The sequence below is a fragment of the Microcebus murinus genome, chromosome 17 (genome assembly GCF_040939455.1).
Source record: "Microcebus murinus isolate Inina chromosome 17, M.murinus_Inina_mat1.0, whole genome shotgun sequence".
Lineage (NCBI taxonomy): Eukaryota > Metazoa > Chordata > Mammalia > Primates > Cheirogaleidae > Microcebus > Microcebus murinus.
This window is the reverse complement of record NC_134120.1, coordinates 34,997,284-35,024,270: the sequence shown is the minus strand read 5'-3', so window position 1 is coordinate 35,024,270 and position 26,987 is coordinate 34,997,284. Positions and strand designations below refer to the sequence as shown.

Here is a 26,987-nt window from a genome sequence, read left to right as displayed (position 1 = left end):
AATATCTTTTTAGTCTACAGAGAACTTCCTTTAAGGAGAAAGAATACACACCTTGTAACTATCTGCAGTTAAGACTAGCTTCATTATATGAGCACACATTTCATATATTGTAGAACAATGATACACTAATATTGTTAGCTTTCAATATTTAACCCAGACCTCAGATTATATATAATAAGGTCCTAAATTATCTGCACCTGCAAGTCAGGTTTAGGATTGTCATCTCAATTACCAAGAATTTCCTCCTGCTTTGAAATTTCATTGTCACTGTTTTTAACATTGGATTGAGACATTGGGGATGACATATGGCATTTTCTTGGGAAAGCAAATTAATGACTTGCATTGTCTCTCCAGACGCAGGGGGCAGGCTCTCCCCGCTCCTCCCCCAGCCACACCATCAGCAGGCCAATCCCCATGCCCATCCGGTCGGCGTCTACCTGCTCCACCCCAATGCACACGCCGCAGGACTCTCTCACAGGGGTAGGGGGAGATGTACAAGAGGCGTTTGCACAAAGTAAGTGGCTTTATTCTTTGTTGTGTTGCACTTGTAGGTGCAAATACGTGCCCAAGGTGTGTTGAGTGGTTGAGAGTCATGGAAGCCACCCATGGATATTCTAGGGCAGGCATCCTCAAACTATGGCCCTCGGGCCACATGTGGCCTACCAAGGACATTTATCTGGCTCACCGAGTGTTTTTCCCACTGCTGCCCGTCCTGCTTAGCAGCTGACAGGTCCCTGGCCCATAGTGCGCATGTGTGGAATGTGTGCGGCACTCTCCAACGGCCCTCCAACTGTCTGAGGGACAGTGAACTGGCCCCCTGTTTAAAAAGTTTGATGACCCCTGTTCTAGGGTATCCCATGGCTTGTGTCAGAGCCGTTTTAGGAACTCCCTAAGCTAATCTGTTTTCTCTTCGCCTTCAGTGGTGCACCTTCCTTTGGCTTCTGTTGCCCTACCCTGTTTTTTAGTAAGTCTTTGCTCATCAAGGGATGGGAAATCTTTTCACCAGTATCCCATAAAACTTTATAAATGTAATCCATTTTAAAATTCTGAAAGATCATTTTACTTCCTATTGTCTTATCTTTATATTATAGCAAAATCAAGACTGAGATTAAGTAATCCTAGCTCTCTAGCTCTGTGACCTGGAAGGATATTTAGTCCTTTTACAAATTCCCTGTTCAGATGCGCCAAAGAGTCGAATCCTTGCCTCTTTAAAGAGGGGCCACAGGGTTAGACCTACGTGCTGCTAGTGTAAAAACATGATGACAGTTGACAGCCAGCACTCTGCCAGGGCTGCCTCTTCCACTTACACACTGGGGGAGGCAAGTGACTTTACTAATTTGGAAACGTTTTTAATACTTCCTAAAACTCTTTCTTACCATCAGTTTTTAAATTTATGGAGAATAAGAAACAAAATTCCTCCTGCAGACATCACCCAGCCAATCTCATTCCCAAAAGTAACCACTATTAACAGTTTCATCGTCTCTAATTCTTTGCTTATTTACAAATAGATATAGTTAAGTATGTGTTTATAGACACATACTCTTTTTTCACACAAATAGGATCATGCATTGCATTGTGTTCTGCAATTTGCATTTTCTTTAAAGTAGTAATATGTCATGAACATCCTTCAAGGTCCTCATCTACTGACCTAAGAAACAGAGAGACATAGTTGACTACAAGCTTTTAGGCAAGAGGAGGCATAAACAAAGTCAACGGACAAAAAGCAAGTTTGAGGAAGCCATTTCCAGCATATGTAGCAACCAGGTTTTATAATTTCAGTTACACATGAAGAATGTGGAGATCAGTAAGATAAAGACATCCCCAAGACAAAAGTAGGTGAAGGATAGGAACAGACAGAGGAACAAATAGAAATTGCCAGTAAAGGTGTGAAAAGATGTTCAACCTCACAAATGATTGCAGAAATACAAATTTTAATAAATATCACCTTTTGCCTAGCAGATTTAAAAAGTGTTACTTAACATCAGTAAGATCCAGGGCTAGCAAGAGTGTGAGGAAGCAAATACTCTCATCCACATGTAGGGGGGTAACATCTTAATGCATTTTGATGCAAGAGAGTGATGGACTATACTCTGTTAGGAGGGGAGAGGAAGGATCCATATTAGGACTTTTTATTCTGAGCACTGAATATAACTCAGGAGGGGTTTTTTAATTTAATTTAAAAAATAATTTTTTTTTAATTTTTAGAAAGAAATATGTCCTTCCTCTAAATAATATTTTAAAGAAATTTGCAGTGTTTTAAATCAGTTTGTACCTTAAAATCTTTTTACCTAGATACTTTGATTGTTTAATTTAATGTATTAATTTTCTTTAGTTAGCATTACTTTCTGAGAAATAACAAAAAGACCTGTGGCCTATAGGCAGTCCCTAGTTCATAAAGAGTTCATGCTACCTAAGTTCATTTGTATATCAGGTATTTGGAACCTTGAACCCTTTTTTCCAAAGATATTATGGTGATTAGCTCCCTGTACCTTGCCTACTCCCAGGCCAGCAGCTCACACATATTCGTTTAATCCTTAGTGTGCCTAAACTAAAATAATGACCTTTCTCTGCCACAAGGACTGCCACACACACAGTTTAAGTTCCAGTTCAGAGCACCAGACGTGCCTCTGTCCATGTTTAAGCAGACGCAGCAAGAATCCTCACCCCTTTCTCACACGAAGGTGGTTTCCCTTTCCCAAGAACTATTTATACTATTAGGAAGAGCTGTGGGAGCCCCAATAGGAGACAGAGCCTGTCCTGATAGGGACCAAAATCCAATGTGCTCAGCAGCCAGGTAATGGCTAGAACAATAGCAGCAGCTAGCACAGCTCTCCCAGCAAAACCAGATTTGTTATCTATGTGGATTATCCTTAGAAGGGTGACCACACATCCTGGTTCACATGGGACCACCCCAGTTTGTGCCAGGTTCCCCAGTCTGATTGTTAACACTGCTCCCCTTCACTTTCAAAATTGTCCCAATTTGAACAATAAATTATAAGAACCTCCATCATTAACCATGTCTTCTTACATCAGGGGCCAGTTCCCTAAGTGTATTTTTTTTAGGAAATGAACCAAAGCATTTCTGAAAAGGAAAAGTCTTAGAAGTTTTCTTGCTTTAGGTTATCAATGAAAACGATAAACAAACAACATAAAATTGGGGCGGTGGGGAAGAAAAAGCTTTGATTTTTTTAAAAAATGATTATTTCTTCTTCACTGAAGGTTCCAGAAGAAATTTAAGAAATGATTTGCTAGTGGCAGCAGATTCCATCACGAATACCATGTCTTCTCTTGTGAAAGAGCTGAATTCTGGTGAGTCCCTGATCCTGTCTCATTCTCTGCTCATCAGGGAAGGATTCATAAGTGCTAAAGTCCTCTCTTGGAGATCTGCCCATTGTCAACTATAAAAAGATATTTTAAAGATCTATGTCATTTTGGGACAAAATGGCTCCTCAAGCAAAAAAATAAATCTATGTCATATTTTGCTGGTATATTCAGATTTTTTAGCAGTGTTTATAGTTTGCTTTATTAGAAGACTATTAGCACCTGCTCAATGCAGAAAGTTTGAAAAATGCAGACAGGAATGAAGAAAAATATTAAAATGACCTATAATTCTAGAATCCAGAGATAGCCAGTGTTAACACATATGTGGGGATCTAAAACATGATGCTATTTTATAGAGTCAATTATTTTATGTACCTATTTGGACGCTGTTATCTGATCATTTGGGTGAGGCCAAACTGAAATTTACCTTTCATATATCTCTAAAGAAAAATCTTCCCAGAAAATAACTAGTATAAAAATTTGGGAGACTGTTATCCTCTTCATACTACAAAGAATTTTTAAAACTTTAGCAGTGTGAATATGCAAATAAATACCTTACCAGTTACTAATACATCTCCATCTATCCCTTAAAGCAAACCTAAGGAGATATTTGTCTAGCAGGACTGTGATTAGAACAACTATGAGAAATAAAACTTCAGTATTTAAAAAGTCCTGGACTTAAATTTCTTAAATCCTCTGTAATAAGAATTAAAGTAATTGAAAATTCTTGCTGGTATATTAGATTAAGATTACCAAATAGGATAAAATAACAGTAGTTAAGTACATTGTGATTAGTGGCATGTACTTACTGCCCTAACAAATGATGACTAAAAAGTTATTTTTGTTGTGGAAGTCTTAAGTACTATTAATTTATACTGTTATGATTCTTTGAAGTATTAAGTGCATATCATATTTTAGGTTCATATTTTCTAAATTACAGTAATGTTAAACAAAAGCAACAACAATTTTAATTAAGAGTTGTATAAAGGGGGAAAAGTAGAAGTTTGAAGGAGTTAAGTCAGTTACTAAGACAAAAATAATCCTTGTAACATTCATGAGATAAAAAAGAAAATGCTATCTACCAAATGATTTTATAGTAATTCAAGTCACTATCAATTCTTATTTTGAAAAAATATTTATTTGACTAGTGTTCACTAACTGGTTAATTTTTTAGACCATACAGGTTGATTTGTCAAGCCTAGTCCTTTATTTACAGATCATAAAAAATCTAACAAGTCTTTATTTCTTCAATTGTACCTACTAGAAGGGGGGAGTGAAACAGAGAGTAATGTGGATTCTGAATTTGCGCGGAGTCAGTTTGAGGACCTGGTTCCATCACCAACCTCTGAAAAGGCTTTTCTAGCACAAATCCATGCCCGAAAACCTGGGTACATCCACAGTGGAGCCACCACGAGCACCATGCGCAGTGACATGTGAGTATCCTCCACCTGGAGGTGTTTTCTCAGCGATAAAACAATCTGTAGGGAGCAATAAGAAAGTAAAAACATGGTCCTTTAGGGTTTTTTATTTCAAAAGAGGATGTTGCAGTTTCTTTTTCTGCCAGAAGAGGTGTGCTACATTTACATTGGGCATTGTGATTTTTTTTCCGCCTTAAAATTTCCAGGAGTATCAATAACCTAAAACCAACCAGTGCCTATTGAGAGCCTGGTTCACCCATGGTGCTGTGCTAGTTCTCTACAAAATGGTATTAAAAGACTTCTCCCACCCTTCCAGGACTCATAGACTAGTTCAAGAGGTAAATCATCCTGTCTTTGGAACCTACTATATTTGGACTTGGGATGATGGTAGAAAAAGCTTCTGTTCAGAATTGGTGTAAACAACATCCTCTAAGCACTTGGAATTGAAATAAGTAAATGTATAAAACCTCATTATAAGAAAGTTCAATTTGACCCTCAAAAGACTTATTGGCAAAAGTTTTCACCCAATTAGGCTTCTGTAGCTGGCAGAAACCAGCAGAATCCCTGGCGTCTCCACTAGACTTTCTGTGACCCTGGATCACCCCAAAGTATTCAGCAGAGGAAACCAAAGCTGAGAAAGAAAAGCAAAGCTGGGACAGACCAGCAGAGCCCAGCATGGAAGGGAAAAGAATAAAACATAGAAAGTGAAGAAAACGGGCCGTTAGTAGAACAAGGCACTACAAGAAACGTGGGCAAAGGCCACCAAAAGCTGAGAAAGGGAATTGCCGGACACTAAAAATACTACAGAAGGGTGATGTTGCTTAATGTGAAAAGTACTTCAGACTAGTCTATAAAAATAAACTGGCTGTTTTAAAGACTCAAAGAAGAAACTAAGCAGAGGCCCTTCTGGTGTTCTGGCTCATAATCCAAGGAGTGAGTAAAAGATCAGTAATGACGGAGAATTAGAAAGAGACTTGGTCTGAGAGCCAGCTGCGGAACAGCAGAGTGTAAGATCAAAACAAAACAGTTATAACATAACTTCAGATGGCAGTGTGCTGCTGCTTTTCATTACAGTTTGCTTTTTGGCCCTTTCCTCTATGATTTAGAATTGTTGGACTTGTTTGACATTCACAGTGGGGAATTGATTGTCATCTGTTTTGCCTGGTAAATACATATCTATTTGATTTTTTATTATTAAGCATCAACATAGTGGTTAGTTAAAATTCTCTTGTCCCAATCTTAAAATCCAAGACTATTAAAGCTATCCCAGTCTGCTGGCCCCAGTAGGCTGGGTAGCAGCAGTTCTAGCTTCAAACACATAACTCAGGAGTTGGGGAGGGAAAGTTTATAGAGGCCTCACAGACCCATTTAGGCTGGCCCCAAACCTCCAAAAATAAACAAGAACATGTTGTACGGATATAAATAAACATGAACAGCATTTAAGTTCCAGTCCAGAAACTTCTCCTTGAAGTTTTCACTTCACTCTTTTCATTTTAGGGGATATTTTAATATCTAGGCTATTTACACATGTCCTGTATTTTACCCAGAGAATATTTCAGTCCTTTGATTTAGGTAGTGAACTTATGTTCAGCCCCATAAAGAGCTTTACATATTCTGGGATGAATAGATGGTGATAATAGAGTCCCATATTAGTGAATGAGGTCATTCTTATCTATATCATAGTGGAATTTGTCAAATTAAATGGATGCTTTTCAGATTTAAAGTTAGTATAAAATTTAAGGTCAAAAGCTATGGGTTAAAATATCAGCCCTCCTGGTATCAATTAGCTGATATTCTGAGACTGGTTTCTACTATAAAAATAAAGCATGAGTGTGTGTATGTGTGTGTGTGTACACATATATATGCATGTGTAATACTAAGAGGATTAAATTATGAACAAATGTCCTTAAGCATTATCTCACTAGAGGGCTCACTCTCCTTATAGAATGTGTTCTTGGGTTCCATTTAAAAAAAAAAAGAAAAAGAAAAAGCCCTCAGCCTGGGAAAACTTTATATCCCTTCAAAAGATATCTGCCTTTTTTAAGATTATAGAACATTTAAAAGGCCAACCCAGAAAAAAGCAGATAACCAATGATCACCAGACTGCCATAAAAAAATCACTTATGGAAATACCTTGATCATATATTGCTCCAAACCTCCAAAAATGTTTCATAGTTTTCCCTTAAATAAACGAAGTCACAAAAGAGAGTTAGAGGACTAAGGGGAAATCAGTGTGCCAACAGCTTGGCTGGGCACAGTGGCTCATGCCTGTAATCCTAGCACTTTGGGAGGCTGACGTGGGAGGATCACTTGAGGCCAGGAGTTTGAGACCAGCCTGAACAAGAGCAAGAGCTTGTCTCTACAAAAATTAGAAAAATTAACCTGGCATGGTGGCACGTGCCTGTAGTCCCAGCTATTCAGGAGGCTGAGACAGGAGGATCATTTGAACCCAGCTCAGGAGTCTGAGGTTGCAGCGAACTATGATGACACCACACCACTGCACTTTAGCCCAGGCAACAGAGCAAGTCTCTGTCTCAAAAATTATTAAAAAATAAAAAAAAAAACACTGCAGCTCACACATGAATTCCACTGCTATTTGTCTTTTTTTTTTTTTTTGAGAATTCTGTATTTTTCTTTTTTTTTTTTCATTTCGGCATATTATGGGGGTACAGATTTTAAGGTTTCAATAAATGCCCATTTTCCCCCTCCCCCCACAAGTCTGAGTCTCCATCATGACCCTCCCCCAGATGGTGCACATCTCACTCATTATGTATGTATATACCCGCCCCCCTCCCCCCTCCCACCTGCCCAATACCCTATTACTGTAGTACCTATGTGTCCACTTAGGTGCTACTCAGTTAATACCAGTTTGCTGGAGAATATATCTGGTGCTTGTTTTTCCATTCTTGGGATACTTCACTTAGTAGTATGGGTTCCAGCTCTAACCAGGAAAATATAAGATGTGCTATATCACCATTGTTTCTTAGAGCTGAATAGTACTCCATGGTATACATATACCACATTTTATTAATCCATTCTTGGATTGATGGGCACTTGGGCTGTTTCCACAGCCTTGCAATTATGAATTGTGCTGCTATAAACATTCGAGTGCAGGTGTCTTTTTTGTAGAGTGTCATTGGATCATTTGGGTAGATGCCCAGCAATGGGATTGCTGGATCAAATGATAGATTCACTTGTATCGCTTTAAGGTATCTCCATATTGCTTTCCACAGAGGTTGAACTAGTTTGCAGTCCCACCAGCAGTGTAGGAGTGTTCCTCTCTCTCCGCAACTACGCCAGCATTTATTGTTTGGAGATTTTTTGATAAAGGCCATTCTCACTGGGGTTAAGTGATATCTCATTGTGGTTTTGATTTTCATTTCCCTGATGATTAGAGATGTTGAGCATTCGGCCTGGGCAAAGAGTTTATGAAGAAGTCCCCAAAGGCAATCACAGCAGCAACAAAAATAAATAAATGGGACATGATCAAACTACAAAGCTTCTGCACAGCCAAAGAAATAGTCATGAAAGTAAACAGACAACCTACAGAATGGGAGAAAATTTTTGCATCCTATGCATCCGATAAGGGACTGATAACTAGAATATACTTAGAACTCACGAAAATCAGGAAGAAAAAATCAAATAACCCCATTAAAAAGTGGGCAAAGGACTTGAACAGAAACTTTTCTATTTGTCTTTTAAGACTTGCTCCAAAACACCATCCATGGTTTATTTCCAGGGTTACAGAAGATGGGGATCCCTATGTGCGGCCAGAGGATGAAAATTATGAAAATGACTCCGTCCGACAGCTGGAGAACGAGCTCAAGATGGAGGAATACCTGAAGCAGAAGCTGCAGGATGAAGCTTATCAGGTACGGGGGTCCAGGCCCACCTCCCTCCACCACTTCTGCCTCTGCTCTTTGGTAGCTGAGTCTTTTACATCTGCAGTCCCCAAGCCCCGGCCGCAGATCAATGCCATTCATATCCTGTTAGGAATGGAATGGCAGGAGGTGAGCAGTGGGCAAGCCAGCGAAGCTTCCTCTGTATTTACAGCCACTCCTCACCCGTGGCATCACCGCATGAAGCTCTGCCTCCTGTCAGATCAGCTGCATTAGATTCTCATTGGAGCGAGAACCCCACCGTAAACTGTGCATGCGAGGAATCTAGGTCGCAGGCTCCTTATGAGAAACTAATGCCTGATGATCTGAGGTGAAGCTGAGGTGGTGATGCTAGCACTGGGGAGCAGCTGCAAATACAGATTGTCATTAGCACCAATAGATGTAATGTGCTTGAATCATTCCAAAACCAGCCTCCCAACACAACCCCACATCCTGTGGAAAAATTGTCTTCCATGAAACTGGTCCCTAGTGCCAAAAAGGTTGGGGACCACTGCTTTACATGACTCACAAAATCAGTGTCCTCTTCCTTCCACCCTCCCTTTCCAGAATATTCTGATTGCACTTCTTAGTCCCTGTATTCCAGACAGTAACAAAATAAAATACTTCTTATAGCTGTCACTCACCACATATTCTTCTAAATTCTGATCTGGAAAGTGAAAAGAGGCCTTGTTATATTAGCAAAAATTTAGTAACTAACAGTCTAAAGTCCTTCAAGATCATTAAGAAAGATGCTTTTTCTCATAAATTTTTTTAAAAATGGATATGAAAAACAAGGCACAAGGAAATTGAATAAGCATAACTATACCTCCTCCCTTGAATTATTTGTCATCAGCCTCCCTCACTGCCCACCTCATGCCAAATATAAGTAAGTAGGAGAGTGACAAGCCTCATGGCGAGATGCTGGGGCAACTGAGGCCCATGTTTATCAAGCTGTGGATGGACAGAGTTTCAGGTGTGCTTTAGTATATTAACTCACCTGAGAATTCACTGAACATAACACACGCAACTGGGAATAAATGTAAACAGTAACTCAACGAAAGGGCGAAACATTTTCCCTGTGGAAATTGTTCTACTGCCTTGTTTGTCTTTCCAGTGTATTTCTTTTTCCTTTAACCCACAGGTGTTTTATTGGGTTCCGAGAGTTCAGGGATGTCTACCTGGGTGAGAACTGCTGTTTTCCAGGCCCCCGGGGGTTATTTTATCCTGTCAGACTTTCTGCCCCATTGCCAGACAAGCTTTCTTCATACTCTTAGGGCAGCAGTGGCCTCTCTTACTCTGTTAGTGAGTAAAAGAGAAGCAAAGAGAATAAATTATCTCCTACCTTGCATATGTTTATAGATGAAGCCTTCAAATAGTTTTCCAAGAGGAACATAGCAAGAGGGAAACTGAAGCCCACCAACTCTGCCCCCAAAGACGTGAAACAACAGTTTTGCCTCTTTGGAATGTTCCATTAGTCTTTTCAGTTTAACGACCACATTTCAAAAGCAATTAAAAATGTTGGTGTAGTCATAACAAAAAAGGGTGGGGGGGAGGAAAAAGAAAGTGACTGTATATATGGAGCCATTCTCCCATGCTGTGGAAACAGAGCGGCCCAATTGCAAACCCATGAAGAATGCTCCTTTGGTCCTTCTAAGGCTGGAAGTAGTCTGAATGAAGTTGCCAGGGCCTGTCTGGACAGCTCAGAGGGCTGGTCCCATGCCTACACAGTCCCATTCGGTTCTGTGGCAAAGAGGGAGCAGGAGATGTGGCTGAATAATCAATGTTCTGGCTCATGCTATTAGAGACACCTGTTTTTGAGGTCATATCATTTTCTGGATTTTGGTGGCAACAGTAACTAAAACTAGAGATTTTTTTTATGTGTGTTTTTTTAAGGGAGGCAGCCTTTCACCATTCCATATAAAACATGAGATTTTTATTTATTTTAATGAATTAAGAATTTAACCTCATATGAGTAAAATGAAGGGAAGTTCTGTTAGTGACTTAAGATCCAACCGGAGTTTTCGCCATTTCTGGTAAAACTTCAGGTCCTTCTCTCTCCCCTTTCTTTTCCATGCCCTGTGACTTCAAGGGAAAGAGCAGAGAAGGGGCTGGGGGAATATAAGAGGCCTGTGTGTCCCCTCTCAAGACATATGAACCGGAGAACGTTGACGTGGTTATCCTTGAATGCTCTCTGAGCATATGGTTGGTGGATGGATTGGAACTCTACTTTTATTCACTGAACTCTCCCTGTCTGTCTCTCTCTCTCTCTCTCTCTGTGTCTTTGTGCATGGCCTCCAGCCAAATAATACACCAGCTTGACAGCATCACAGACTTTACATGTCACCTTTCTTGTTTGTATCCTTTGTCACCCACAGGTCAGCTTGCAAGGTTGAATGCAATATCCTTTTATCACTCTCCTCTCAAGTAAGTACCCTCTGATTTAGGAGGAAAATGGCCACTGTACACCGAATTCTGATAACTTGCAACCTAAATTCACAATCACTTTCTCTTAGTTGTTTCCTTCTGTGTGATAAAATATCCTCCTTCCCTGCTGATATCAAAGAATCATCTCAGTCTGTGGAGTGTTTCATTATAGTTCAGTGGAGATTTGCCAGACATCCTTGGGAGTTGACTTTTTACTCTCTTAATTAGGAAAATTGGCACAGAAACTTCTGTAAGACCAGAAATGCCCTAGAAAACCTCTGTGGCTGTGAAGTTTAGGTAGCCACATCACTAATCCATAACAGCATCAGAGTTTCAGCCTCTCAAGCCCTTGAGAGGGAAAAGTCCAAGCTTGCTCAGCACCTCTAGACATGAGCCAGCTTTCCAGTGATTCTATACTTGGGGCCCAAAAGATCAAACGTGTGTACCTTAACAAGTGAAAGCAAACTCATATATTATTAAAGAAAACAAAAGAATCCAAACAGAGTAAAAATTCTGCAGGCTTGCACTTTTGGAATAGCTGATTGAAATCCGTTGCAAAATTCAGCAGGATATAAATTAATTTAAAATAGCTTTTATGTGGCATGTGATCCCACTCCAGGGATCTAGCCACATATGTGGAAAATCCTGTCATTTTTTAATGGAGAGAGAACAGCATTTGACTGGCAGGATCACTTGAGAGTAGTGGTTTGAAGCTTAGGCTGTGGGCTCTAATAAACTTGATGTCAAAGATGGGTTTCACCGAATCCAAGCAGCGTAACTTCAGGCAAATTATTAAACATACATTAGCCTCAGTTTCCTCTGCACAACTTACAGCATAATGCCTGCCTTATAGAGGAGGTGTACTCACTGAGATATAGTTTTGAAAGGGCTTGGCATAGTGGCAAACTATCATTTATTAAGAACATGCACACTTATGGCTGCTCCTAAGCATAGTGGTTTACAACAGTTCAGTCCCTGGGAGGTGAGACAGTGTTTACGTAAGTGCATAGGAACCACCAGCACTGGGATCTAGATTGTTCTCTCTCTCCTTTTGTAAACAAGGCTAGGACTCAGCTGTGTGCAATGATTTGATACACCTTGGGTGACACCGTCCCAGACTTATATTTTCTCTGGCTCCTATGATAGTTCAAAACTAATACACCTGTCCCAGGATTCTGGCTGCACTGACCCAAAGACTTGTGTCTACATTGGCTATACAGTCTTTCACAGCCATGGAGTCATGTGAGTCTAGATGGCAGTGGACAGTAATCTTGATCCACACTGGTTGTTGATTTGAAAAAGAGATAGCTCTTAAATGGCATGTCCATTAGTAGAAAATATGTGCTAGCTCAAACAGCACTGACATCCTATCTCAGTCCTTACGTTAAGATGAAGCAAGTAAAAATCATGGCATAATTGCTCAGATGATAGTAATATATACTTCATGCAAGGTGAGGAAGGACCTTACTGACCACCCCCCTTGGATTTGAGAACACTACACCACAGCTTCCCTGATTCATTGTGACTAGAGTGAAAAAATTCCCAGGAGCTGTTTCTGAAAATACACACTCCAGTTATAACAAACCTAATCCCAAAGGAGCAGCCCTTTTCCTTGAATAGCATTCATTTTCTTTCTCTTATCTCCAGCAATTTGATCATTTTTGTGCTGTACATTATTTAAATATCAGTAGCTATTTCTTAGAAAAATACTTATTGAAAAGCCTAATAAAATGGCCTTGACATGAACCCAGATAAAAAGTGGCATTTGGTTCTTGTATCTAAAAGCCAAAAATTTCAGCACTCTGGAAGTTCTTAGGCCATTGTTTAAATCTTTTGTTGCAAATTTGGCAGTGAAAAATTTAACAGTTGTGGCCTCTACCATTTACTGCATGTGGTAGCCTACCTAGCTGGAATTGCACAGGACTCTAAAAGTGATCTCACCTGTCAATAAATCAATCAATTAGGCAAAATTCATTTAAAACCTGGTGGAACACTAAAAAAGCTAGTGGCTTTACATCTTTGCAGCTAGTTCTATCCTATTATATTTTTTCTTAATGTAACAAGAAATGCAGTTGAAATTTTAGAACAATGTATAATGTTTAAAATGCTTTTATTTTGTCTGGACGTTCTGATCATGCTGCAAGATCAGAATTATCCCAAATTAAAGGCATCTCTTACCCAAGGGTCCCGAAGCCAAATGTGTCAGCTTCACATGAGTTAGCTGTCCACCTAGGCAGAGCTCAACATGGGTAAGGGACAGGAGTGGGTGCCATAGACATAGAACATCCTCTGCTAAAAAAGAGCTTTGGGTCTATTTGAAAATAAATACATATTTATTAATATATAGTACTAAAAAGAGCCAACAGAGGAAATCCTTGTTTATTGGTTTTCCACTAGCCACTTTTAAAGAGACATTATACATAATGATACTCAGCCTAGGGTCCTCCAAGACTACTCACTCCACTGTGGCCCACTCAGATCTTCAATTTGTTGTCCCTTTTCCATCCTTTGGCCACATAGTACACTACTCTTCTTGGCCAGTCACATCCTAGCTTCACAAATTGGAGGACTGGACCCCCCCCCCCAAAAAAAAGGTGATTTTTTTTCAAAAATCAACATGGTATTCTGATAGAGGGTCAGTGGTCTTATTTCCTTGTCAAGAAGACAGCACAAACATTTCTGGTTGTGCTGTTTCAACCCTCCAGATGCCTCAGATCCCCATTAAGAGAGAGGCTCAACAAGGAGGACTTCCTGCCCTCTCTTTCAGAGGTACAATAGCAAACAATGTTCTAGGACATCCGTTCCTGATTGTCACAGGGAGGGAGTAGAGTGTGTGTGTGTTTATTGTGTGTGTTGGGGAAAGGAGGGGGGTGGACCCTAAGTTTCATAACCCTAATTTAGAAACAATTTTCATCTTTAAAAAAAAAATTACACATTCCTTATTCCCAGGCGAGCTATAGTCAGACAGATGATGAAAGTAACATGAGAACTGGTGATGATGGCGAGCCCTGTGCCCACACAGAGGAGGAAGACAGCGGCCTGGCAGCAGTGTCACCGAGGAGAGGAACCGCCACATGCAGCCGCTCCTGACAAACCCCTACCCCTAAAGATGTGTTCTGATGACTATAGCGCAGCTAACTTTTTGTTCTAAGATTTGTAGTTCGTAGGTGTGTGTTTTGAGAAGGAAAAGGAAAGACTTCTGTTCAAAGCTAATTTATCAGCTACATCTTCTGTAACATGGCTCATCCCTGGTTAAAAAAAAAAAAAAAAAAAAAACCACAGGCTGAAAACCTTTGCTGCTGTTACACACGATGGCAGTATTAACAAGCATTTTAAACCTTTGCACATGCTATCAAACCTGTTCAGTTTACAATGACAATATTAATACTGTTTATAGCTAGAAGTTTGATTTCTGGATTCTTTTGAGATTTTAGCAAAACAGTATATTATACACTGTACATTTTTTTTTCCATCTCTATTGGAAAAAAACAACCACTTCACTAGCCCCAAAGGATTTGGTTCCTGAGTGCACAAAATCAGAGCCCGGAAGCCAAGAATGGTCCTTGGCCTGCACGGTCTGCAGTTGTCTCCAAGTCCCTGTGAGCAGTGACTGGAACCAAACACACCAGGAATAATCTATTCTTTGGGGCTTCTTTCCAACTTGGGGTTGTTTTCTTTCAAGAAACTCTAATAAATCAGCCATAGAATTTAGTGTAAATATTTTTTCCAAGTAGATATCATATTCAAAAAAAAAAAGGCAACATTCAAATTATATAGAATCTAGTTTTTAAAATCAGCACAGATCTTCTTAAAAACTGTGAACTATGTTTTGAAATACTCGTTACTAAAGCTGTTTATAAACCACAGGTGCCATAAGATCCCCAAACGGACTAAAGTTATCTATGCTCTTCCATGGTCTTGTTCCTCTCGTTCTGGCTTTAGGAAGCATGTCTTTAACAGCACCGCTCATTCACGAGTTCCCCCAACAGGCGGTTTGGAGGCCTTCAGCTTTAAATGTACAGGCTTAAAGTGCGCTTGCAAACGTTCGCTCTCCTTTTATTTCTGAATGTTTATTGCCTTAGCTGGCCACCTGGTGTTCTGCATGCAGCCTTCTGTGGTCACGTGAAAGGAGACAGGCTCTTCCAAGTTGAGTTGGGATTTTGCACTCAGCGAAAAGCTGAAGTGTAAAAGAACTGTCAAAGACAAGAAGACAAAAGACTCTGTGATGGTCCTTTATGAAGGCCCTCTTGAGGGAAACCTCAAGACTCCCTTAGGGACCCTGGGAGAAATGGAAAAAGTAATCTACTTGTTTCATGATTTGATTTAAAAAAAGAAAGAAAAAAGAAAAAAAGCCTGCAGTATATTGGATACATTATACTTAAATTAGCAGCTTCTCTGGAATTCCCATTTCTCCTTTAAAGAGAAAGAACATCATTTTAGAACAGTGGTTCTCAAAGTGTGTTCCCTGGACCAGCAGTGTCAGCATCACCTAGGAAGGTCTTAGAAGTGCAGATTCTTAGGCCCCTACCCAGGTCTACCTGAATCTGAAACTCTGGGGGTTGGACCCAGCAGTCTGTGTTTTCATCAGCTCTCCAGGTGATTCTGATGCATGCTAACAATTAACTATTGCTTTAGAATACAGTTGTATAATTAAGTCTCTGAAAAGGCCTTATTCAGAATAAGGAAGAAAGGTTCTGAGTCAACCCCAAAGCTTCGGTGATTCAATTTTGCTTCCAGGGCTGGCAAAAACCTTCTCCCAGCCTACACACCTAGTGTGTAGCTGGTGGGCACCCAGCTGAGTCCTGACATTTTCCAGCACCCTTTTGCAGAGGCTGTGAGATGTTCATATACCTGCATTTGGTGAGAAACCACCTCCTTAGATGCCCTTTGGAACAAAATTGCTCACCTTGGGATAGTAAAATACTTGTGTGGCATTAGGAAGGAGCCCATCCTATCCCTTGATGTACTTTATCATACTTCCCCCCAGAGAACCCACCTGATAAATGTCCCTGAGCACAGGCTGACACCAAAGTGGCACAACTGCACAGTTCTCAGATATCTTTGCACAGATGGGTTTTATTGCGGGTTTTGTTGGTGTGTCTTAATGTTCATCTCTTTTCCACTGCCCATCCTCTGGGAAGCCATACCTCTCTAGATGGAGCAGGTGGCCACTGGTGCCTCATACTCAGTACTGAAAACCACGACATCCCAGCTACCTACATTGCTGTCAGCTCAAAATCATAGCCAGGTGGCTCTGGAACTCAGACCCCTGCCCGTGGCACTCAGCCACTGACTGGACCGAGCTGACATGCATTATCTCTTTATGTTTCTACACCAAAACGTTCGTCTAAGGTTTGAACTGTTCTGCTGATAACCTTCCCCCCTTGTCATAGCTTTCATTGCCAGCCAACTCCATCACATGGTTGTTGATGCCATCGTACAAAGCCATTGCAAGGACTCTGGAAACTGCCGCCAATGACCAATTTCTGACTAACCAGCCACCTTTTCTTTCTCTTAGCTCCACGTCAGCACTGAGACCAGACTCAAGCACCCCTGTCCTGTAACCGAGACAAAATGGCGTGTGTTGTTTTGGGTTTTTGTGTTTTTTGGTGGATTTCTTTCCTTGGCTCTCCAAATTTACTTTTGGGGCCTGTTCTAAGTGCAAACCCAGCAGGTTTCACCTGTCCTGTCCATTAGCTACAGCTATATCTTACGGGGGTTGTTTCTTTCTTGTTTCACAATGAATTGCACATCCATCTCCTTCAGAGCTGATGGCCTATTAATGAGCACTAGTCTAACACAGCCAACCCTCCCCCACAGCACTGTGTTAATGGAGGAAGGGAGGAAGGTAAAATCTACTGCATGGGATTCAGGAATCAGTTGTGGTTGGTCAGGACGGAAGTTGGGGTAAGTTTGGTTGGTCAGAGGGAGATGTGCTGGAGATTGTGAAAAATGGATTCTTGAATGATCTCCTATAAGGCAGGGAAGGTTCATTTGTAAGTAGTAATGTGAACTGAATTGCATTAAGAGTATGTGGCCTTGTTGTGATATACTATGTATTTTCTTATATGCATGAGCTGAACTGTTGCATCATAATTTAGCACTGATGTCTGCTTTTATTTTGATCATCTTCGTCCACCCATATTAGTTCTTGGCTGTTAACTGTAGATAGATCTTGTAAATTCGGCAGGCCTTGGTTGCAACTTTGACCTTGGTTTGATTCCACGCAAGGAGCCACCAACAAGAATTCCAGTGTCCTCAGAAGAAAGGGCGTTTTTACTTTTGAACCAAAAAGAGAAAGAAAAAAATCAGAAGCATTACACCTTGAAATTAATTAACTATAAGATATTTTTAATTATGACTACTGCAATTTGACACCATTTGAAATAACGAATTCAGAGACATTAAAGATTTCATGATATTCATTGGTATTGTAACAAAACTACTATTGTATGGGTTTTTTTGTATTGCTGTTAAGTATTGTTTTGTGTGTGTGTGTGTGCGTGTGTGTGTTGGAACCTCCTGGGGACATGTTATATTTTGAAGTGATTAAACTATTTAATTGTGTGTCTATATTTTGGAATGGAATTATTTCTTCATTAAAAAAATGTTTTTAAAAACACTATATCTTGTATGTTTTATTCCTTTGTTTCAATGAATCTCTCCTAAAGCAGCATGGAGTTGCTGGAGCAAAGAGAAAATTTCCACTTTGCCCTTGGAAGCTTCACTGAAAAATCACAAGAAAACAAATAACTCACAATAAAACAAATTAATAAGAAAAAAACTATACAAATTTATTTTAACATGTATACATGGGAACCCTCAGAAAATGAAGATACAGCTCTCCAACGGGAGCTGGTGTTGATTTCATGGGTATTTGTTTGTGTCTGAACTCATCAAATTATAGACATTAAGTCTGCACAGTTTATCATATATCATTATACCTCAATAAAGCTGTTTAAAATAAACAAATACATATATATGTAAATCTTGCATGCACAGGTGAAAACAAACGAATTTATAGTGATGATCACTCCTCCCATTCTCATTTCTCCTCTAAGAACCTCTGTGAGTTCCATGCAATGGAGGATTGGGTGCTTTGCTTATTCGAGGAGCTGATTCCTTTACAGAACCAATAGCAGAACCTGCAAGTCTAGCTCTACACTCTTCATGAATGGCATTTTTGGGAGATCTGACATGGAATGGTGCTGAAAGTCTGTGCTCACAGTCTGGGGTTGATTTGAAGTCCAGGAAAATACTGTAAACACTCAAGAGGCACTAGAGAGAGAAATTAAGAAGCTCTCCATCAATTACAAAGGCAGATCCTGGCCTGAGATGATTGGGAGAGGAAACTGACACATTCTACTTCCCTTAAGGTGAGAGACAAGGGCATGTCCATAGGTTCCTGCCCAAGTTGCTGTCAGCTGTGTTACAATGACTCAGCCGTTCATCTCTGAGGGGCCACATTTAGCTCCAGTTTCCTTACCTCAGCATTTCTCAAATTCATCACATTACAAAAGTCACCTGAGGAGTTAATTCTAATTTAGCAGGTCTGGAGTAGAGTCAGGGAATCTACAATATTTGTAATAAGTGCCTCAGGTGTTGCTCATCAAATTTTAAGAAATGCTAAGAATTCTGGGAAGCTGAGGCAAAAGGATCGCTTGAGGTCAGGAGTTCAAGACCAGCCTGAGCAAGAGTGAGACCCCATCTCTACTAAAAACAGAAAAATTAGCTGGCATCATGGCACACGCCTATAGTCCCAGCTACTTGGGAGGCTGAAGCAGGAAGATCGCTTGTGCCCAGGAGTTTTAGGTTGCAGTGAGCTATGATCACACCACTGCCTGTACCTGGCGTGACAGAATGAGGCTCTTTCTCAAAAAAAAAAGGAAAGAAAGAAAAGAAATTCTATTCCCTTGCTACTCAAAATATGGTCCAGGAACCAACAGAATTGGCATCACCCAGGAACTAGTTACAAATTCAGAATCTTAGGCTTCAACCTAGACCTACTGAATCAGAATCTATGTTTTATCAAGATCCTTAGGTAATTTGTGTGCACATTAAATTTTAAGAAGGATTGATCCAGGGCCCAGCTTTCTTCCTAGCCTTTCAGGAGCCGACTCATGTGGGTCACCAGGGTATGGAATTACAAGCCAGGGTTTTTTTCTAAGCAAGGATAATGCAGTACTTCTTGAATTGTAAAATTTGATTTAATAAGTCTGGGGTGGGGGCTGAGATCTGCATTTCAAATCAGTTCTCACGTGATGCTGATACTGTTCTTGGGACCGTACTTGGAGGCATAAAGCTATAGAGTTCTCTCACATGAGACAGATTCTGGGGAGATGGTTACTGGTGAACCAGGTATAATAATCCACCCCTGGCCTTTGGGGATCCCTGTATATAACAAATAAAGATACCCAAGTCTAAAGATATGAACATGATAGAAGCACAGTTGGCTTGGGGCACTCAGGTGACATCGTAGCAGTTAAACTGCTATGTAGCTCTAACAGAAGCACTGGAAGAGCTGAATTTAGGATTCTATCAAAGAAGCTTTTGCTCTGAGAGGTGAGGCTTATCTCCATGGTACAGGGAATCATGCAGGAGCAGGACTCCATGAATCTAGCAGCCCCAAAAGGACAGATCTGCAGGTTGAGATAGGGCCAAGTTGGGTGAGGAGAGGTTGGCAATGTTCCAGATTCACCATGCCAGCAGGACATGCATCCTGCCTGCCAAGAGCCCCAGGAAGAGGTTCTCTGGGCACCATGGACACCAACGGTCCTGCCCTTCCGGGAAGCTGCTATGATAAGAATGCTTCCCATTTGAAACTTCAAAGATACCTATGCAAGGATGTTCATGTAACCTTGTCTATAATAGTAAAATATTAGAAATAGCCTAAATGGAAATTTATATAGCAGCACTTAAACTATTTATAGCATGATGCAATACAATGAAATACTAAGAAACCACAAAAATGGTGATACAGAGATAGATGTACTAATGGAAGATATTTACATATGCCAAGCAAAAAAAAATCAGATTGTTAAAAAATATGATCTCAATTTTGTAAGATTGTGAGAATGATCTCAATTTGGTAAATATTTGAGTGGCAATGCATGAAAAAATACCAAGAAAAATATAGATCAAAAGATTAACCATCTAAGTAATGGGATTATGGATGGTATTTTTATTATTGTCTTTAAGTTATTATATCTTTTCCAAGCTCCCTATAATAAATACCTAGAGTAGATGGGTGAGTATATAAGGAACACTTGGGTACAACAGTCTCTTTAATTTGGTAATAAGGATGCTTGAGTCAGCAGCACCTCTGAAGGGCATGTCTAACAATGAGAATTTCCTTTGCCTTCAGTAAACAAAGAATTCTCTCCTTGCCTATAGAGATGCTCAATAGTTGTTATGCCACAGAGCATTGAAAATTATGTGCATGCTTGCTTTATATTAAAGAAAACTTAATAAAAATATTAGAGGCTTATGAGTCCAGTTAAATGACAATTTTTTTATTCCCCATTTCCAAATGCTGATCGGTTCAATAATGAATAGAAACAAAGCGTGTGAATGAGTAACGCAGGCCATGTGTATTTTCATCTCTGGTTCTGCTGGCTCACATGTTAAATGAAGCTAAATAACACCTGTGGTTGGCTGCCTCACTTTCCAGTGCCTGACTGTGCCGCCCCCCACAAGCAGTGCTGCTAACAAGGTATCTTAGGTAAGAACATTTGGTGGAACATAAACAGCGCTAGGCAAATAATCTCTCTGGCATTCCATTTTTTCTGCAAGTCGTTTGTGGCTGCTTCATCTTGGGAAGAGCTACACCCTGATTTTATCTGAATAGGGCCAGTTAGACCAGCTCTTTGCTCTGAGACCTCAGAGAGAAGCGTACTTTTGCTTTCCTTGGAATTCTTTTCCTTGGCAAACACGTTTCCTTGCCAGCAGTGGGTTGAGCAGGTAGGCCACGAGGGCAAGGAGGAAGGTATACACTTAAGTGTGCCCTGCTCTAGGCAGAGGAACTCCTCCAGACACTCCAGAGTCACTCATCTGATGTGCAGGGCAAATGTTCACTTGCACGCACCTGTCCTCATCTCTAGACATTGTGTGCCAAATACCATAGATTTATAATTAATTTTTACGTGTGTCTTTAAAATTATGTAAGAAATAAAAAGTGGTGTCACAAACCAACAATACAATATGTTCCATTCCCACCCAAACAAGTGTACCTCAATTCAATTCTGGCACAAACTACCCAGCGTTATTGCAGACCCCACAGGTGAAGGGCAAAGTCCTCACCAAGACTGACATCAGCTCTGATGCCAGTCAAAAGTCTCAGGGCCCACCTCCACTTCTGATTGACAAGCTATGAATTCAGGGGCTCCCATGACCCCCCCTAAAGGATAATGTTCTAGATAATTGACTAGAACAACCCACAGAATTCATCGAAAGCATTACACCTCTATTTACAGTTTTATCATAAAGGATACAGATCATGAACAGTCTGGGGACTGGGGGAGGACGAAGAGCTTCTATGCTCTCTCCTTAAGGAATCTGGGCATGGCTCCCTCTCAGCACATAAATGTGTTCACCAACCAGGAAGCTCCACTGAGCCCTTGTGTTCAGAGATTTTATTAGGGTTGCATTACAAAGCCATGGTTTTTTAAATCAATTGAACTCAATCCCCAGCCTCCCTTCCCTCTCCAGAGGTTGAGCTGGCCCAAAGGTCCAGGAATCTAATTATATGGTTGATCTTTCTGGTGGCCAGTCCCCATCCTGAGGCTATCTAGGGACCCACAATGACTCACTTCATTAGTATAACAAAATACTCTTACCACTCAGGAGATTCCAAGGGTTTTTGAAGTTCTATGCCAGGAGCCAGGTACAAAGAACAGATATATTCTCCATTATACCACATAACAATACCTGCTTTATTTGCCCATGTAATTACCTTTATTGGAGATCTTTATTTCTTCTTACAGCTTCAAGTTACTGTTTGTTGTCCTTTTATTTCAACTTCAGGACTCCCTTTAGTATTTCTTGGAGGGCAGATCTACTGTTAGTGACTTTCCTCAGCCTTTGTTCATTCAGGAATGTCTTAATTTCTCCCCTATTTTTGAAGGACAGTTTTGCCAGCTGTAGAATTCTTGATTAATAGGTTTTTTCTTTTTTTCCTTCTTAATTTTTTTATTATGAGATGAAATTTCACTTTGTTGCCCAGGTTGGAGTGCAGCGGCACAATCATAGCTTCATAGCTCACTATAGCCTCGAACTCCTAGGCTCAGGCGATCCTCCTGTCTCAGCCTCCTGAGTAGCTAGGACTACAGGTGTGTGCCAACACACCTGGCTAAGTTTTTGAAATTTTTTTATAAACAGGATCTCACTATGTTGGCCAGGCTAATCTCAAACTCCTGGCCTCAAGCAATCCTCCTGCCTCAGCTTAATGAGTGGCTCTTTCAGTACTTTAAATATACCCCCTGCCTTCTAGCTTCTGTGGTTTCTCATGAGTAATCAACTGTTAATCTTACTGAATCTCTCTCATACATGATAATTGCTTCTTTCTTGTTGCTTTCAGGATTCTTGTTCTAGCTTTGGCTTTTAAGAGTTTGATTACAGCTCTTTCCGTGCTTAGCGCAGCCATGGCCCTCGGTCCCAAGAAGCATCTGAAGCGTGTAGCAGCTCCAAAGCATTGGATGCTGGATAAGCTGACTGGTGTGTTTGCTCCTCGTCCATCCACCGGTCCCCACAAGCTGAGAGAGTGTCTCCCACTCATCATTTTCCTAAGAAACAGGCTTAAGTATGCCCTGACAGGAGATGAAGTGAAGAAGATCTGCATGCAGCGCTTCATTAAAATCGATGGCAAGGTCCGAACTGATATAACCTACCCTGCTGGATTTATGGATGTCATCAGCATTGACAAGACTGGAGAGAATTTCCGTCTGATTTATGACACCAAGGGTCGCTTTGCTGTTCATCGTATCACACCTGAGGAGGCCAAGTACAAGTTGTGCAAAGTGAGAAAAATCTTTGTGGGCACAAAAGGAATCCCTCATCTGGTGACTCATGATGCTCGTACCATCCGCTATCCTGATCCACTCATTAAAGTGAATGACACCATTCAGATTGATTTGGAGACTGGCAAGATTACTGATTTCATCAAGTTTGACACTGGTAACCTGTGTATGGTGACTGGAGGCTCTAACTTGGGAAGAATTGGTGTGATCACCAACAGAGAAAGACATCCCGGGTCTTTTGATGTGGTTCACGTGAAAGATGCCAATGGCAACAGCTTTGCCACTCGCCTCTCCAACATTTTCGTTATTGGCAAAGGCAACAAACCATGGATTTCTCTTCCTCGAGGAAAAGGTATTCACCTCACCATCGCTGAAGAGAGGGATAAGAGACTGGCAGCCAAACAGAGCAGTGGGTGAAATGGTCTCCATGTAACATAATAACATGTTAAAAAGTTATTTGTACTTAATTAAAGATATTACAGTGTGAAAAAAAAAAGAGTTTGATTACAATATGTCTCAATGTGGGTCTCATCAAGTTTATCCTACCTGGGGTTCATTGAGCTTCTTGGATGTATAGAGACAAACTCCACAAATAATTTTGCAGAAAGATCAACTAGGATGTCATTGCAATAATCCAAGCCAAATTGATAGCTTAGACTATAGCTTAGACTAAGGGTAGAGTGAAGATGTTCATATGCTAAATATGTTTTGAGGGCAGCAACAACAGGTGTTGTGGGTGGATTGGATGTGTGCGAGAGGAAGAGAAGAAACAAAGATGACACCGGAATTTGGGAGCCCAAATAAGTGGGAGAAAAGAGTTTTATTATTGAGATGAAGAAGACTGGAAATAGAAGGATTTGGGTGGGGATAATTTCAGGAGCTTAGTTCCGCACATAAGACATTTAAGATGCCTATTAAACATCCAGGTGGAAAGGAGGAGTTATGTGTTGTAAATCTAGGCTTGGAATTCAAGAGTAAATTCTGAACTGGAGTCATCATCACAGAGATGATAAAGGAGACTAAAAAGGAATAGTCAGAAAGGTAGGAAATAAAGTCAGGAGCAGTGGTGTCCTGGAAGCCAAATGACAAAAGGGTTTCAAGGCAGAAGGCATGCTCAACTGTGTTGAATGCAGCTGATAGGTCAAATAAGATGAAAATGAGGAATTGATCTATCACATGGTCATTGAATTAACTTAATCCTCTTCAAAGAGTCTCTTCATTATTTTCAAGTTCAAGAACTCCTATGTGCTCAATGACATCCTCAGGAACACTGAGAGGAAATTCATGTTTGTTTGTCCTCTATGAGCCTTCAGGGAGTTGTTGTGTACATGAATAAATCCGTAGAGTTGACTCTGATTCCATCTCCCCACACCCTCACAAGTCAATTCTTTCCTTCTTCTCATTTAGAGAGATCAATCCACAAAGATAGCACTGACAATTGACATATTGTGATAGGCATATGACAAGCAAGTTAAGGTAGAAAATACTTCCCTATTGACTCTTCCAATAGCTTGTTCATAAAAAAAAAGCACATAATCATTAGTTTTGAAAAATGAGTCTTTCTTTTATTACTTTTAGAATTTCATCTGCCTCCATTATTTTCAGAAGAAGAAAGGATAAATTATAACTCTCACATGATCTCTGATGTGTAAAAAGAATTTTGTGGCCATGTGTGTCTGCTTGACATTACCTATTTGTTGCTTTGAAAGATAAATTAAATGAAAAGATATATGTAAAACACTGAACAAGGTTACTGAATGTGATGGAAGCTCAGCACATGCCAGTTCCTTTCCCGATTTCCCTTGAAAGCTTATCATCCTCATTCATAAAATGGAGGCAATAGTTTTCATTTTCAGAAAATTCACACAAAAACAAATTTAACTTAGAAGCAAATATAAGCAAATCTATTCAACCTAATTATGAATAAAATGACTGGAAAGGAAAACTTTGTTATACCTACCTAAAACCTATTAAACGAACAAATATTTTTAATCAAGTCAACCAATGCTAGTAAAAGTAAAATATCTTCTGCTAAGAATATGCACTTGTGCAATGTTTGTGTGGGGTGAGGGCAAGGAAGAGGGAGGAGGGTGTGCAGTGAGGGAGGGAAAAAGAGAGATTCAAAAATATTCATATGTTACAACCAAATGCCGCCACATTGTGGACTCTCTCTTAACAAAATTAAATTTTAGACAAAAATATAAATGCCTTAAATCTGGCTTTAGTTAACAGGAATTAGTTAACTGAATTGTGGTACATCTAAACACTATAGTATTTTGCAGCAAAAAAAAATATTTATGCATAAACATTAAAATGACTGTGAACTGGTGAGAATGTAAACTGATGAAGCCACTTTGGAAAATAGTCTGATGATTCCTCAAAGGTTAAACATAGAGTCACCACATGACCCAGCAATTCTACTCCTGTGTATGTATATAAGATAAATGAAAACATATGTCCATACAAAAATTTGTACACAAATATAAATAGCAGTATTTATTCATAATAGCAAAAAGAGTGAAAACAACTCAAATGCCCATCAACTGATGCATGGATAAACGGAACTGGCATATACATATGAAGGACCTTCAGAAAGTTTGTGGGAAGATAGAATTAAAAGTAAAAATAAAAAATATAAACTTTATTTCTCAATATAAACTCCATCAAGCTGAAGACCCTTTTATAAGCAATGATTTCAGCTATTTAGCCCACCCCTACAGAACTGAGGGTCCTGGTGCTTTAACCATGCACTCTTTTTCACATTATTAACTGAAGAAAAATGGGTTCCCCTTAAAGACTTGTTAAGATTAGGAAACAAAAAGAAGTCAGAAGGGGCCAAATCAGGACTGTTAGTTGGATGCCTAATGATTTCCCATTGAAACTCTCATAAAATTGCCCTTCTTTGATGAGAAGAATGAGTGGGAACATTGTCTGGTGCAGAAGGACTCTCTGGTGAAGCTTTCCTGGGTATTTTTCTGCTAAAGTTTTCACTAACTTTCTCAAAACACTCTTATAATAATCAGATATTATCATTCTTTGGCCCTCCAGAAAGTCAACAAGCAAAATGCCTGACCATCCCAAAAACCTGTTGCCATGACCTTTGGTCTTGACTGGTCTACTTTGCTTTGACTGAACCATTTCCACCTCTTGGTAGCATTGCTTTGATTGTGTTTTGTCTTCAGGTTCATACTGGTAAAGCCATGTTTCATCTTCTGTTACAATTCTTTGAAGAAACGCTTCAGGATCTTGATCCCACTTGTTTAAAATTTCCATTGAAAGCTCTGCTCTTGTCTACAGCTGATCTAAATGCAATGGTTTTGGCACCCATCAAGTGGAAATTTTGCCCAACTTTAATTTTTCAGTCAGAATTGTGTAAACTGAAGGAATTGAGATATCTATGGTGTTGGATATTGTTTCTGCTGTTAATCATTAGTCCTCTTTAATTAGAGCATAAATAAGATTAATTTTTTTCCTCACAATTTCACATGGATGGTCTGCCACTGCAGGCTTCATCCTCAACATCATGTTGTCCCTCCTTAAGACAAGTCATCCATTTGAAAACTGCTTATTTCTTTGGGGCATTTTTCCCCTAAACTTTTAGTAATGCATCAATGATTTTACCATTCTTCCACCCAAGCTTCACTATAAATTTGATATTGGTTCTTGTTTCAATTTTAGCAGAATTCATGTTGTGCTGATAGAGGCTTTTTCCAAACTAATGTCTTATCCTTCTTAGTGCCTTAAACTAGATCTCATTCAGGTATGTTATAATGAGCTAGTTTAAGTTTATTTTGATGCAAAAGAAATTTAAAATCCACTCATAGTTTTTCCATAATACACATTTTCCATGAATTTTTGAGGACCCCTCATACGATGGAATAATTATTTGACAATAAAAAGGGATGGAGTACTGATACATGCAACAAAATGGA

At 39.9% G+C, this 26,987-nt stretch overlaps 1 protein-coding gene and 1 long non-coding RNA gene across 15 annotated transcripts in view; one reads left to right on the top strand and one right to left on the bottom strand.

Moving 5' to 3' along the window:
* DTNA (dystrobrevin alpha) overlaps positions 1 to 19,780 on the top strand; it is a 354,661-nt gene extending 334,881 nt beyond the window's left edge. For 3 of the 14 annotated variants that reach the window (XM_075993543.1, XM_075993542.1, XM_075993547.1), the window contains 6 exons: positions 355 to 514; positions 3,220 to 3,309; positions 4,586 to 4,754; positions 8,479 to 8,611; positions 10,993 to 11,041; positions 13,991 to 19,765. In XM_075993543.1, coding sequence (XP_075849658.1) covers positions 355 to 514; positions 3,220 to 3,309; positions 4,586 to 4,754; positions 8,479 to 8,611; positions 10,993 to 11,010 — 570 coding nt within the window. In that variant the 3' untranslated portion in view covers positions 11,011 to 11,041; positions 13,991 to 19,765. Of the gene's footprint in view, positions 1 to 354; positions 515 to 3,219; positions 3,310 to 4,585; positions 4,755 to 8,478; positions 8,612 to 10,992; positions 11,042 to 13,990 lie in introns of all 14 variants that reach the window. The other 11 variants (XM_075993544.1, XM_075993537.1, XM_075993546.1 and 8 more) reach the window with 9 other exon arrangements.
* LOC142861563 (uncharacterized) overlaps positions 17,229 to 26,987 on the bottom strand; it is a 71,339-nt gene continuing 61,580 nt past the window's right edge. The window contains exon 4 of the long non-coding RNA XR_012912787.1: positions 17,229 to 17,320. This is a non-coding gene — a long non-coding RNA (uncharacterized LOC142861563). The remainder of the gene's footprint in view (positions 17,321 to 26,987) is intronic.